At 32.0% G+C, this 15,577-nt stretch overlaps 1 protein-coding gene across 1 annotated transcript; it reads right to left on the bottom strand.

Moving 5' to 3' along the window:
- Positions 1 to 254: 254 nt before the first annotated feature.
- Positions 255 to 1,007, bottom strand: LOC143350259 (ATP-dependent DNA helicase Pif1-like). Its single transcript, XM_076782224.1, has one exon. It carries the CDS (start codon positions 1,005 to 1,007, stop codon positions 255 to 257), a length of 753 nt encoding a protein of 250 aa, XP_076638339.1.
- Positions 1,008 to 15,577: the final 14,570 nt, after the last annotated feature.

A 15,577-nucleotide genomic window follows, 5' to 3' on the forward strand; every position in this document is an offset into this window, starting at 1 on the left:
GGCGGGTCGCCCTTACGGGCGGCGCACAATGCGCGCACCAGTGACATCACAACTTTTGAACGACTGGACTTTCGCATGGACAGAATTTCATGTCAACCAAATGATTTATTTCCTTGTATTAACTTTAAAATCACAATAAATCTCGAGGTGTTTTACTTACATTTCGATTTCTATTGCAAGATCGATGTTAAAGTAAACAATCAAAACAAAGAAATGTTTTGTTTCAATTGGTTTTCTGTTATGTCACCATTTTTTCATTGCAATGCTTTATGATACACTACGTTTTTTGTTTTGTTTTCTGCCGCATAGACAAACAAAGCTGATGGTTTTCCAACGCGGGGACAGGCGACATACAATTGACCATGCGAGAAGCATGGATTTTCAAGATTAATGCCGCAAACACTCAATGCCTGCCCTTGTGATTTGTTTATTGTCATTGCGAATGCAAGCCGCACCGGAAATTGCAAGCGTTTAAAGTCGAATGGCATGTCGATCGGAATAATTGGGATACGTGGTATCGAAACGTCTTCTCCTTTGTACTTTCCTGTAAGAATTGTTGCTTCGATGACGTTGTTCATCAGTTTCTTCACCGCAAGCCGAGTGTCATTACAAAGACGTGGTTGATTGATACTTCGCAACATCATGATTACCGATCCGACTTTCAATTGGAGATTATGCGGCGGCAATCCGGGCAATTCCAGCGAGTTTAAAAATTCGGTTGGATAGTTCACGACATCATCTTGGCTAGTAACGGAATCGACCGATTTGTACGTCACCAAGTCGCCAGCAATTTCAGTTTGAATCGTGATATTCAATTTGTCGACATCAATGTTTTTCGCAGCTAATATAGTGAACTTGCAAAAATTGACGGGGAATTGAATGCAGGCAGTCGAAATGTCAACGGGGATTTTGCCATTGCCAATGTCCAGCAATTGGTTTGAAAATACTTCTCCAAATTGGTCATTCAGTAACTTGACTCGCATGTTCATACTTAATTGGATGGTCATTACGTATTTCCACAAAACGGACGACTTCAAACATGCATTCAGTTCATCGGCTGGCGTTGACCTTGGAATCACTTCAAAAGAAATTTAGTCGATTGCGACACAATGTATGGTCAATATAATCAATTCTAAACAAATTTTATCGATTGCGACACAATAAAGTAAAATAAAAATAAGAATAATATTGGAATTTTGTCGGAAACCAACAGAGTACACAAGAGGGCGAGGACAACAGGATGGGTAGGTTTAGCAAATGATACCATAAGGTCAATATGAGCCAATAATGGTGAATATCCGCGTCCGCGACGCATATTAATACCGCCCGCACAACACCTTACATGCGAGAAACTTGTGCATCTGGCGGTGGCCGCGGTAGGTGACGCCGTAGTGGCCCTCTCGCGGCGGTCGCGGTGTGGGTAGTCTCATCTCTTCCCGAATTTCCATGTTTCCGAGCAACTTTTCCAATTTATTTTAATGTAAAAACCTGATTCGGACTACAACGAACATTTTAAAAAAAAAATTAGCCAGATCGGTTCAGCCGTTCTCCCGTGATGTCCTGACCAACGAACAGCATTTGAGTTTTATTATACAGATTGCAAGGGTCGATTATAATCATTTTTGATGAATAGATATACCCCGGAAATCCTACCCAGTTTGGAGAAAAAAATTCGAGAAGGTGTGAAATTTTTCAAGAAAATTAAAAAATTTTAAATCGTTCTAAAAAAATTATTTCTGATTGCAGGGACCAATTATAATAATTTTTGGTCGATAGACATACCCTCGAAATCGTAACCATTTTCGAGAAAAAAATTCCTTACCGAAAATATAATTTCAGGCGAAAAATGCTTCCCGTAAATTTTATGTTTGAATCTTTAAAACACCATAACTTCCGAACGGATTGGACGATTTTAATGTTAAAAAAGCCAAACGCCGCGTATTTTAGTGTAGAATATGTAACAATTATAAAAATATTGGAAAGGTTGTTCCTTGGCCCCGTAATGTTAGAAAACCCCCATAAAAATGGTCCAATTTTCAACTTATATAGCCATAACTCCTATAATAGTGAATATATTTCAATGAAACTTTTTTCTCAAGTAGAGCCCATAGGTACCTACAAAAAAGTATTAAACAACTTTTCTGTAGGACGTCAAGCGAAATTATTAAAAATCAAAAACGAATTTTTAAGAAAAATCAACAGGGGATAGGTAGGTAGGTAGGTAGGTAGGTAGGTGCCTAAATTTTTCGGCGAAATTGAAAAGTTTCAAATCGTTCTGGAAAATTATTTGCGGTTGCGGGGGTCAATTACAATCATTTTTAGTGGAATAGACATACCCCCGAAATCTTGCGCATTTTACCGACGGAACTTTAAACGTTAATAATTACTTTTTAACGAAGTCTCCATCGACAAATTAGAAAATTATTTTCTTCTATCTATTGTAATTAAGAGTAAAATTTAAGAAATAAACGGCTTAATCGTATAAGGCGACTAAGCGAAAATAAATTCAACTTGCACCGATTATTTTCCATTTGCCCAGCGTTCCTTCCCTCGAGATCCGGACGAGGTTAGGTTAGGCGAGGTGTTTAAACCTCCTCCCCTTAAAACACATTGCTTTAACAGTATAATAAAAAATACTTAACTGTCCAATTACATCTACTCTTACATCCAATGAAATCTACTTTAATATCCAAAGAAAATAACTAAAAAATCATTTCAAGTTCCACGTTACCCTTTTTTTAATACTTCTTTATTTATTTACGGGTTTGTACACCCTTTGTTGATATAATACAGTTGCATAATATGTATAAAAGTCACATTAATTGCGTATAATATGAGATGCAGTGCGTACAACACTAATGACATGCTATTTGAAGGAATACGGAGAACTGTTAAAGAAGTCCATATGCTGGCTAAACTGGTTAGCTTGGATATATGGTTAATACAATTATTGTATGTATAATGTCGTTTAAATGTTAGAATATAGAATAATTCCATATTTCCATATTTATACGTAGTTATTGGTGATTTTATAAACAAACAACATATCATATATAGTTCTACGTTGTACTTTTCTAAGAAAATAAATTTTTCACGTGAAATTTTCTGCATAAACTTCTTAAATAACTTTATTCTTGGTAAAAAAAAGAAACAACAATTAACAACAACAACACCAAGCTGTAGTAAGAATGTTGAATAAGCATCACATGAAAGACTACTTACTTTTTAATACAGAAAAGTATTAATAAGAAAGAATTTAGAAGTAATATATGAAAGATGAATTGTGGTCTGGTTAGGTCTGGGTTAAGTTAATAAAAGAAGGATAGACTTTTCAAATTTCAAATAAAGAAAGAAAGAAAGAAAATGAAGATAAGCCAAATGAAGAAGGGGATGACGAACCTATTTACCCTCTGAAAAAATAGATACAATAATAAAGAGAGACAAATTTTTTTAATCTGTGTAATCTCGAAATTCAGAGATAAAAAATAAGAAAGAATGTTTAACCAAATGTATTACCGAAAGTAGTTGACTTAATAGATATTGGCAACTTCGTCTTCATTGATTTCACTTATCTTATAACAGAATTAACTAATTCTGATATAGATTTATTAGATAATTTAGATTAACAGAACATTTTACAAAAGATTACTTTAGAAAAGTATTCAAATTACATGAAAAAGAAGATATCAAGGTAAAGAGGTTTGAAAATTTAGTATATAAAAAAATATAATAAGATATTTAAGATAATCGACAAATGATACTTACCGATTGGGACATCCCAATCACGTTTTTTGTAAAAATGAAACGAATTTCGAATTTTTGGTCATAGAAAATGAAGTTTTTATGCAAAATAAATTAAATTATTATTTATGTATATGTAAGTTTAATTATGATTTTTATCTTCCAAAGTGTGATAAAACTGTAAGATAAAAGATGAATTAAGTTCCAAGTCCCTAAAATTTTCCAAATCATAGATTTAAAAATGATTTAGATATTTACATGATTTTAGTGTGGGTTTATATTTATACAAGTATATAAATATCTAAATGGGCAAGTTAAAGAACGATATACATGTTGATAGTATAATAATATCCCTTTATTCCTCATAAAAATTCACAACTGAATTCCTTTTATTCCATTCTTAAAAAATCCATCCCAAAATATATTATCAAAGCTAGTAATGAATTATTTGAACAAGGCGATAACAGATTTAAAATATTTAATAAAATTTAAATATCAGAGACTGATAGTATTAACAAAAGATAATATTAATACTATTTCGACTACTCTTATTTGATTTTAATATTAATTATAGATACTTTGATTATTGATTCATTAAAACATAAGTTAACTAAAAGTCCCAGTAGATTATAATTATATTTTAAAGAGCATGAATTAGCATAGAATTTCATAAAAAATTTGACGAGTGATAGAAGTAACTTGAATAATCTGAATTTTCTAGCTTATACTATATCTTTGGATATGGAATCGCAGATTCATTTTATTAGTGGTGTGACTAATAATATTAAGTTCTATGTTATCCAACTATTATTTTTATTAATAAAAATAGAGATAGTACTGATGATTTACTCAGACTGGTTAAAGTAAGTGGGCCAAGTGGGAAGAATATCAAGATAGATAGACAGATATTGGTAAAAATATCCTTCTTGTCTTTATATAGGAAATCTTTAATATTAAAAATAAACTCTTTCCGTAAAATCATCATACTTATCATCATAATTTATAAAATTAAAGTCAACGCATCTAACAATGAAAGGAGAAACTGACTTTATATCTTGTGTATCGGATAACATAGAGTTAGATTCTTTTACCGATGAATTATGAACAAACTGAACTCAAGTATTTTATAGGACTTGTCAAGAACGTTTTTTTCTTTTTTCATGTATTTATTTTTACTTTTGAAGTATGGAAAATAAAACTTACAGAGGCTTTGTTTACTTAAATGTTAAAACTTACCTTTTGTAAAAATCGGCGATATCGACTGTATAAATCGCCTTACGTTCGTGCCCGTAAGTGAGGTAGAGTACGTGCTCGATTTAGGTTATGTAAGTAAATTTCGTGTATTTCGTGAGCAGCATCCCATGCTTGTCGCCAAATTGAAGTGTCCTTGAATTCGGAAGACTGGTTACGTGTGAATCTTGGTTGATCGTCTACCTTCAACTTCATTAATAACAACTCGTGAATACAGGTGTTACGTCGGGATTCCGTCGACATTTGTAAAAGAGAATTTCCCTATACAGGGATGCTTGTCCCCTACAACACGGCATCATATCCCCTATAACACGCTTTCGCTCTAACACGATAAGAAAATTGCGAAAACCTTTGTACAGCACTGGATAACATGATTTTTGCTTAACATATTTAAAACCTAAATTACCTTAAAGTAATGACGCGAAAGAATAATGAAAGAAATATAGTGGCTTTACATGAAAAAATATATTATTAGAAATTATAATTTATTAAATTAAGGTTGCGTTAAATTAAAATAATATTTTTTGTGTTTTTTTGTTTTCTGTTATACATACATACATGCATACATATACAGGGTGTTCGGCCACCCTTGGGAAAAATATTAATGGGAGATTCTAGAGGCCAAAATAAGACGAAAATCAAGAATACCAATTTGTTGATGGTGGCTTCGTTAAAAAGTTATTAACGTTTAAAGTTCCGCCAATACTGAATTTTTTCTCGAAAGTGGGTAAGATTTCGGGAGTATGTCTATTCACCGAAAATGATTATAATTTACCTCCGCAACCGAAAATAATTTTTCCAGAACGATTTGAAACTTTTCAATTTCGCTGAAAAATTTAGGCACCTACCTACCTACCTACCTATCCCCTGTTGATTTTTCTTAAAAATTCGTTTTTGATTTTTAATAATTTCGCTTGACGTCCTACAGAAAAGTTGTTTAATACTTTTTTGTAGGTACCTATGGGCTCTACTTGAGAAAAAAGTTTCATTGAAATATATTCACTATTATAGGAGTTATGGCTATATAAGTTGAAAATTGGACCATTTTTATGGGGGTTTTCTAACATTACGGGGCCAAGGAACAACCTTTCCAATATTTTTATAATTGTTACATATTCTACACTAAAATACGCGGCGTTTGGCTTTTTTAACATTAAAATCGTCCAATCCGTTCGGAAGTTATGGTGTTTTAAAGATTCAAACATAAAATTTACGGGAAGCATTTTTCGCCTGAAATTATATTTTCGGTAAGGAATTTTTTTCTCGAAAATGGTTACGATTTCGAGGGTATGTCTATCGACCAAAAATTATTATAATTGGTCCCTGCAATCAGAAATAATTTTTTTAGAACGATTTAAAATTTTTTAATTTTCTTGAAAAATTTCACACCTTCTCGAATTTTTTTCTCCAAACTGGGTAGGATTTCCGGGGTATATCTATTCATAAAAAATGATTATAATCGACCCTTGCAATCGGAAATAATTTTTTTAGAACGATTTGAAAAATTTTTTTTTTCGCCGAGAAATTTCACCACCTACCCGAATTTTTTTCTCGAAGGAGGGTAGGATTGTCGGGGATATGTGTATTCATAAAAAATGATTGTAATTGACCCCCGCAACCGAAAATAATTTTTCCAAAACGATTTGAAATTTTTTAATTTAATTGTTAATAACTTTTTAACGAAGCCTCCATCAACAAATTGGTATTCTTGATTTTCGTCTTATTTTGGCCTCTAGAATCTCCCATTAAAATTTTTCCCAGGGGTGGTCGAACACCCTGTATACATAGAAAAATTAAATTCCTTATGTAGAATGTGAGAAAGCGATCTATATGTGTTTGATATAAAATAGGTCGTTGAGATGCGCGTCATTCACATCGTTGACGGTTTTGTTTCTTTCGTCTTGGGGACGCCTTCTCGCGACGTTTCTCGTATGTTACGTTTTCATTTGCATTACGAGCTGCAACAGCCTGCTTGCGCTCATTCATATTTATTTAATTATTTCCTGTTATGTTAAATATATTACTTATTTAAACAAATACTGTGTGGTAAATTCTGTCATTGAATTAAAAAAAAATATTCGTTTTTAATAAGTTTTCGGACCATAACTCCCCTCCCTTTTCGAGTGAACTGGCTCTGGGTTAGGTCTCATATAACACGGTTTCAGACAACACGGCATTTTATAGGAACCGATCTACCGTGTTATAGGAGGGTTTCAAACTGTATTTCGTTTATTTAATGAAGTTTAATCCTCCTCCGGGGGCGGCGGAGCGGAGACAGTGTGTCGCGTGAATGGGAATTCGGAAGAAAAATCATAGCTTCTAAAGAATTCCAGTCAATTTTCGACCTAAGACCTCTTACACTTTTTTTTTAAAGAGAATACAAAGATACAACAAACAAATCGATAGACAAAAATTATATATTTTTGTTGAAACGACCTTGATTTTTTGTTGAATAAAAACTGTTTTGCTAATTTCTACTATTGCAATTTCTTGTCAAGTGTTGTCATTTCTGTGTAACTTTTGTTCGAAAAGTTTTTTCATTGGTTTAGAGGAAGTGTCTGAAATCAGAGGTGCCAGAAGTGCACCGAAGGCATAGTGTGCTCTCTCACGCGTACGTGAGCTCGTAATGTTTCGGAAAGTCGACAAAGGCAAACTGACGCTGCCCGAAGTAATTTCGGACCGCCTCGTGAGAGTCGAGAGAGAAAGGCTCACATTTGCCTTCTCGCTCTTAACAACTGAAATCCGACCTCCCGTCAACGGCATACGATTTGGAATCTCGAGTCGAGATTCTCGACTGACTGCCCAGGCATTTTTACTTTCCGACGCACATGACGATGTAGGCGCACATAAGCAAAGTACGTAAGTAGTTTGAAAAAGAAATTTTGTAAAATTTATTTTACGAAAATAAATGGGTTTTAAAACCCCCTGATCATATTTTAATTATTGAAAAAAAAAAGAAATTTTTTTCTTATTATTATTCTTATATGTGAGCGTAGCATATGTATATTATTAATACGATTTTTCAAAATCAATAGTTTAAGATTGAAAATTAATAAATTAAAATGAGAATCCACTCTTTGCCAGTATCGTGCACGCTGTGGGATTTTTCAATAAGAAGAGTTCTTATTTTTATAACATAAACAAAACTTAGTAGTAGAATTAATAGTTACAGAAATTAATTAATAATGATTTTCCTCGATATGTTTTTAGATAACCGTATAATTATCAATTTGTTATGACGAACTAAATATATTATATGTTTGATTTGGCTTAACTTTGCATAAAAAAATAATTGTATCGATCCATCAAAATTAATAACGTGCACCATCGTGCACCGTTTAAACCACAAAAGAAAAGTGATCCCGTTTACCAGTTTAATACAAAGTATGGGTTGGATTAAAAATTTTAAAAGGACATAGTCGAATACAAAACATAGCGTTTCATTTTCATCAGAACAGTAACATGAGTTAGCAGGTAATGTCATAAAACTGTTTTACCCGGTTATACCCCTTTTTACCTCAAGTATAAGGTAAAAAGTACGAGGTACGACTATCCGAAAATCGTTCACATTTTATCAATGTAAATGAAGCGGTCATTCCATTCCATCATCATCATTAAATAGAAAATTTTGTAATTTCTGTGAAAACAGAACTTTCGTTAGATGCACGTGGTGCTTGAAATTTTTATGTTTTGACTGTTTTTACGAAAAGTACCATCCCGATTCATGTACTTCGTACATTGAAAATAACATATTATGTTGTAAATGTAATTTTGGTTAAATTCAACTTTAAAAAAAAGAAGCATGTTACGTACGATTCTACGAAAATATGATTGAAAAAATAAAAAAAAGATTTGTTCTACCAGGGTTCGAATCTGCAGAGCAAAAGAAGAAGCTCGAACTTGCAGGCAAACACCTTATCACTCACGGCCACGCTGATTAGTGGTGAATAGAATATAGTTCTATTTCTGAAAATAGTACCTGTAATAACTTTAATAATACATATCTTAAAGTAAAACCTAACCCAAAACCGGGTACCATTCCAACTTTTCCTTGTTAGAACCGAGTTTTCAATTTGTCTTAGCGAAAAAAACAGCTGGTTAATAACCTGCTTACCTGTTTTCAATTACCAAACATTTATTTCTCAATTAACCCTTTGCGAGTGAGACCATTTTGCAGATTATTCTGAAACATTTGTGGTATTCGTTTTCAATGCGATTTAAGTAAGCATGTAATGTATAAGATTTCATCTCATTTAATTTTTTCTTTTCTAGAGAAGGCAGAGAACAAATTTATTTAATTTTTTTTTACAGAAAATTTAATTCTTGCCAAGATTTATATGAAACATTTAAAAGATTTTTCATAAATTATGCCTATGGATCGGAAGGAACAACTATAAAACAAGAGGTAAAAAATTTTTCAAATCGTTCTAAAAAAATTATTTTCGGTTGTGAGGGTAAATTACAATAATTTTTGGTCATTACACATACCCCCGAGATCCTACGCATTTTCGAGAAAAAAATTCCTTACCGAAAATCTAATCTATGTAACCTTACAGAGAAAAAAAAATTCAATTCAAATCGTTTTGGAAAAATTATTTTCGGTTGCGGGGGTCAATTACAATCATTTTTGGTCATTGTGTAATGACACATACCCTCGAAATCCTACCCACTTTCTAGAAAAAAATTCGAGAAGGTGTGAAATTTTTCGACGAAATTAAAATATTTCAAATCGTTCTGAAAAAAATATTGTTAGCTGTGGGGGTCAATTACAATCATTTTTGGTGAATAGACATACCCCAGAAATCCTACCCACTTTCTAGAAAAAAATTCGAGAAGGTGTGAAAACGAAGGTTGTTCGACGGAAAAAAAAATTCAATTCAAATCGTTTTGGAAAAATTATTTGCGGTTGCGGGGGTCAATTACAATCATTTTTAGTGGAATAGACATACCCCCGAAATCTTGCGCATTTTACCGACGGAACTTTAAACGTTAATAATTACTTTTTAACGAAGTCTCCATCGACAAATTAGAAAATTATTTTCTTCTATCTATTGTAATTAAGAGTAAAATTTAAGAAATAAACGGCTTAATCGTATAAGGCGACTAAGCGAAAATAAATTCAACTTGCACCGATTATTTTCCATTTGCCCAGCGTTCCTTCCCTCGAGATCCGGACGAGGTTAGGTTAGGCGAGGTGTTTAAACCTCCTCCCCTTAAAACACATTGCTTTAACAATATAATAAAAAATACTTAACTGTCCAATTACATCTACTCTTACATCCAATGAAATCTACTTTAATATCCAAAGAAAATAACTAAAAAATCATTTCAAGTTCCACGTTACCCTTTTTTTAATACTTCTTTATTTATTTACGGGTTTGTACACCCTTTGTTGATATAATACAGTTGCATAATATGTATAAAAGTCACATTAATTGCGTATAATATGAGATGCAGTGCGTACAACACTAATGACATGCTATTTGAAGGAATACGGAGAACTGTTAAAGAAGTCCATATGCTGGCTAAACTGGTTAGCTTGGATATATGGTTAATACAATTATTGTATGTATAATGTCGTTTAAATGTTAGAATATAGAATAATTCCATATTTCCATATTTATACGTAGTTATTGGTGATTTTATAAACAAACAACATATCATATATAGTTCTACGTTGTACTTTTCTAAGAAAATAAATTTTTCACGTGAAATTTTCTGCATAAACTTCTTAAATAACTTTATTCTTGGTAAAAAAAAGAAACAACAATTAACAACAACAACACCAAGCTGTAGTAAGAATGTTGAATAAGCATCACATGAAAGACTACTTACTTTTTAATACAGAAAAGTATTAATAAGAAAGAATTTAGAAGTAATATATGAAAGATGAATTGTGGTCTGGTTAGGTCTGGGTTAAGTTAATAAAAGAAGGATAGACTTTTCAAATTTCAAATAAAGAAAGAAAGAAAGAAAATGAAGATAAGCCAAATGAAGAAGGGGATGACGAACCTATTTACCCTCTGAAAAAATAGATACAATAATAAAGAGAGACAAATTTTTTTAATCTGTGTAATCTCGAAATTCAGAGATAAAAAATAAGAAAGAATGTTTAACCAAATGTATTACCGAAAGTAGTTGACTTAATAGATATTGGCAACTTCGTCTTCATTGATTTCACTTATCTTATAACAGAATTAACTAATTCTGATATAGATTTATTAGATAATTTAGATTAACAGAACATTTTACAAAAGATTACTTTAGAAAAGTATTCAAATTACATGAAAAAGAAGATATCAAGGTAAAGAGGTTTGAAAATTTAGTATATAAAAAAATATAATAAGATATTTAAGATAATCGACAAATGATACTTACCGATTGGGACATCCCAATCACTTTTTTTGTAAAAATGAAACGAATTTCGAATTTTTGGTCATAGAAAATGAAGTTTTTATGCAAAATAAATTAAATTATTATTTATGTATATGTAAGTTTAATTATGATTTTTATCTTCCAAAGTGTGATAAAACTGTAAGATAAAAGATGAATTAAGTTCCAAGTCCCTAAAATTTTCCAAATCATAGATTTAAAAATGATTTAGATATTTACATGATTTTAGTGTGGGTTTATATTTATACAAGTATATAAATATCTAAATGGGCAAGTTAAAGAACGATATACATGTTGATAGTATAATAATATCCCTTTATTCCTCATAAAAATTCACAACTGAATTCCTTTTATTCCATTCTTAAAAAATCCATCCCAAAATATATTATCAAAGCTAGTAATGAATTATTTGAACAAGGCGATAACAGATTTAAAATATTTAATAAAATTTAAATATCAGAGACTGATAGTATTAACAAAAGATAATATTAATACTATTTCGACTACTCTTATTTGATTTTAATATTAATTATAGATACTTTGATTATTGATTCATTAAAACATAAGTTAACTAAAAGTCCCAGTAGATTATAATTATATTTTAAAGAGCATGAATTAGCATAGAATTTCATAAAAAATTTGACGAGTGATAGAAGTAACTTGAATAATCTGAATTTTCTAGCTTATACTATATCTTTGGATATGGAATCGCAGATTCATTTTATTAGTGGTGTGACTAATAATATTAAGTTCTATGTTATCCAACTATTATTTTTATTAATAAAAATAGAGATAGTACTGATGATTTACTCAGACTGGTTAAAGTAAGTGGGCCAAGTGGGAAGAATATCAAGATAGATAGACAGATATTGGTAAAAATATCCTTCTTGTCTTTATATAGGAAATCTTTAATATTAAAAATAAACTCTTTCCGTAAAATCATCATACTTATCATCATAATTTATAAAATTAAAGTCAACGCATCTAACAATGAAAGGAGAAACTGACTTTATATCTTGTGTATCGGATAACATAGAGTTAGATTCTTTTACCGATGAATTATGAACAAACTGAACTCAAGTATTTTATAGGACTTGTCAAGAACGTTTTTTTCTTTTTTCATGTATTTATTTTTACTTTTGAAGTATGGAAAATAAAACTTACAGAGGCTTTGTTTACTTAAATGTTAAAACTTACCTTTTGTAAAAATCGGCGATATCGACTGTATAAATCGCCTTACGTTCGTGCCCGTAAGTGAGGTAGAGTACGTGCTCGATTTAGGTTATGTAAGTAAATTTCGTGTATTTCGTGAGCAGCATCCCATGCTTGTCGCCAAATTGAAGTGTCCTTGAATTCGGAAGACTGGTTACGTGTGAATCTTGGTTGATCGTCTACCTTCAACTTCATTAATAACAACTCGTGAATACAGGTGTTACGTCGGGATTCCGTCGACATTTGTAAAAGAGAATTTCCCTATACAGGGATGCTTGTCCCCTACAACACGGCATCATATCCCCTATAACACGCTTTCGCTCTAACACGATAAGAAAATTGCGAAAACCTTTGTACAGCACTGGATAACATGATTTTTGCTTAACATATTTAAAACCTAAATTACCTTAAAGTAATGACGCGAAAGAATAATGAAAGAAATATAGTGGCTTTACATGAAAAAATATATTATTAGAAATTATAATTTATTAAATTAAGGTTGCGTTAAATTAAAATAATATTTTTTGTGTTTTTTTGTTTTCTGTTATACATACATACATGCATACATATACAGGGTGTTCGGCCACCCTTAGGAAAAATATTAATGGGAGATTCTAGAGGCCAAAATAAGACGAAAATCAAGAATACCAATTTGTTGATGGTGGCTTCGTTAAAAAGTTATTAACGTTTAAAGTTCCGCCAATACTGAATTTTTTCTCGAAAGTGGGTAAGATTTCGGGAGTATGTCTATTCACCGAAAATGATTATAATTTACCTCCGCAACCGAAAATAATTTTTCCAGAACGATTTGAAACTTTTCAATTTCGCTGAAAAATTTAGGCACCTACCTACCTACCTACCTATCCCCTGTTGATTTTTCTTAAAAATTCGTTTTTGATTTTTAATAATTTCGCTTGACGTCTTACAGAAAAGTTGTTTAATACTTTTTTGTAGGTACCTATGGGCTCTACTTGAGAAAAAAGTTTCATTGAAATATATTCACTATTATAGGAGTTATGGCTATATAAGTTGAAAATTGGACCATTTTTATGGGGGTTTTCTAACATTACGGGGCCAAGGAACAACCTTTCCAATATTTTTATAATTGTTACATATTCTACACTAAAATACGCGGCGTTTGGCTTTTTTAACATTAAAATCGTCCAATCCGTTCGGAAGTTATGGTGTTTTAAAGATTCAAACATAAAATTTACGGGAAGCATTTTTCGCCTGAAATTATATTTTCGGTAAGGAATTTTTTTCTCGAAAATGGTTACGATTTCGAGGGTATGTCTATCGACCAAAAATTATTATAATTGGTCCCTGCAATCAGAAATAATTTTTTTAGAACGATTTAAAATTTTTTAATTTTCTTGAAAAATTTCACACCTTCTCGAATTTTTTTCTCCAAACTGGGTAGGATTTCCGGGGTATATCTATTCATAAAAAATGATTATAATCGACCCTTGCAATCGGAAATAATTTTTTTAGAACGATTTGAAAAATTTTTTTTTTCGCCGAGAAATTTCACCGCCTACCCGAATTTTTTTCTCGAAGGAGGGTAGGATTGTCGGGGATATGTGTATTCATAAAAAATGATTGTAATTGACCCCCGCAACCGAAAATAATTTTTCCAAAACGATTTGAAATTTTTTAATTTAATTGTTAATAACTTTTTAACGAAGCCTCCATCAACAAATTGGTATTCTTGATTTTCGTCTTATTTTGGCCTCTAGAATCTCCCATTAAAATTTTTCCCAGGGGTGGTCGAACACCCTGTATACATAGAAAAATTAAATTCCTTATGTAGAATGTGAGAAAGCGATCTATATGTGTTTGATATAAAATAGGTCGTTGAGATGCGCGTCATTCACATCGTTGACGGTTTTGTTTCTTTCGTCTTGGGGACGCCTTCTCGCGACGTTTCTCGTATGTTACGTTTTCATTTGCATTACGAGCTGCAACAGCCTGCTTGCGCTCATTCATATTTATTTAATTATTTCCTGTTATGTTAAATATATTACTTATTTAAACAAATACTGTGTGGTAAATTCTGTCATTGAATTAAAAAAAAATATTCGTTTTTAATAAGTTTTCGGACCATAACTCCCCTCCCTTTTCGAGTGAACTGGCTCTGGGTTAGGTCTCATATAACACGGTTTCAGACAACACGGCATTTTATAGGAACCGATCTACCGTGTTATAGGAGGGTTTCAAACTGTATTTCGTTTATTTAATGAAGTTTAATCCTCCTCCGGGGGCGGCGGAGCGGAGACAGTGTGTCGCGTGAATGGGAATTCGGAAGAAAAATCATAGCTTCTAAAGAATTCCAGTCAATTTTCGACCTAAGACCTCTTACACTTTTTTTTTAAAGAGAATACAAAGATACAACAAACAAATCGATAGACAAAAATTATATATTTTTGTTGAAACGACCTTGATTTTTTGTTGAATAAAAACTGTTTTGCTAATTTCTACTATTGCAATTTCTTGTCAAGTGTTGTCATTTCTGTGTAACTTTTGTTCGAAAAGTTTTTTCATTGGTTTAGAGGAAGTGTCTGAAATCAGAGGTGCCAGAAGTGCACCGAAGGCATAGTGTGCTCTCTCACGCGTACGTGAGCTCGTAATGTTTCGGAAAGTCGACAAAGGCAAACTGACGCTGCCCGAAGTAATTTCGGACCGCCTCGTGAGAGTCGAGAGAGAAAGGCTCACATTTGCCTTCTCGCTCTTAACAACTGAAATCCGACCTCCCGTCAACGGCATACGATTTGGAATCTCGAGTCGAGATTCTCGACTGACTGCCCAGGCATTTTTACTTTCCGACGCACATGACGATGTAGGCGCACATAAGCAAAGTACGTAAGTAGTTTGAAAAAGAAATTTTGTAAAATTTATTTTACGAAAATAAATGGGTTTTAAAACCCCCTGATCATATTTTAATTATTGAAAAAAAAAAGAAATTTTTTTCTTATTATTATTC

Source organism: Colletes latitarsis, chromosome 14 (genome assembly GCF_051014445.1).
Source record: "Colletes latitarsis isolate SP2378_abdomen chromosome 14, iyColLati1, whole genome shotgun sequence".
NCBI classification, from domain to species: Eukaryota; Metazoa; Arthropoda; class Insecta; order Hymenoptera; family Colletidae; genus Colletes; species Colletes latitarsis.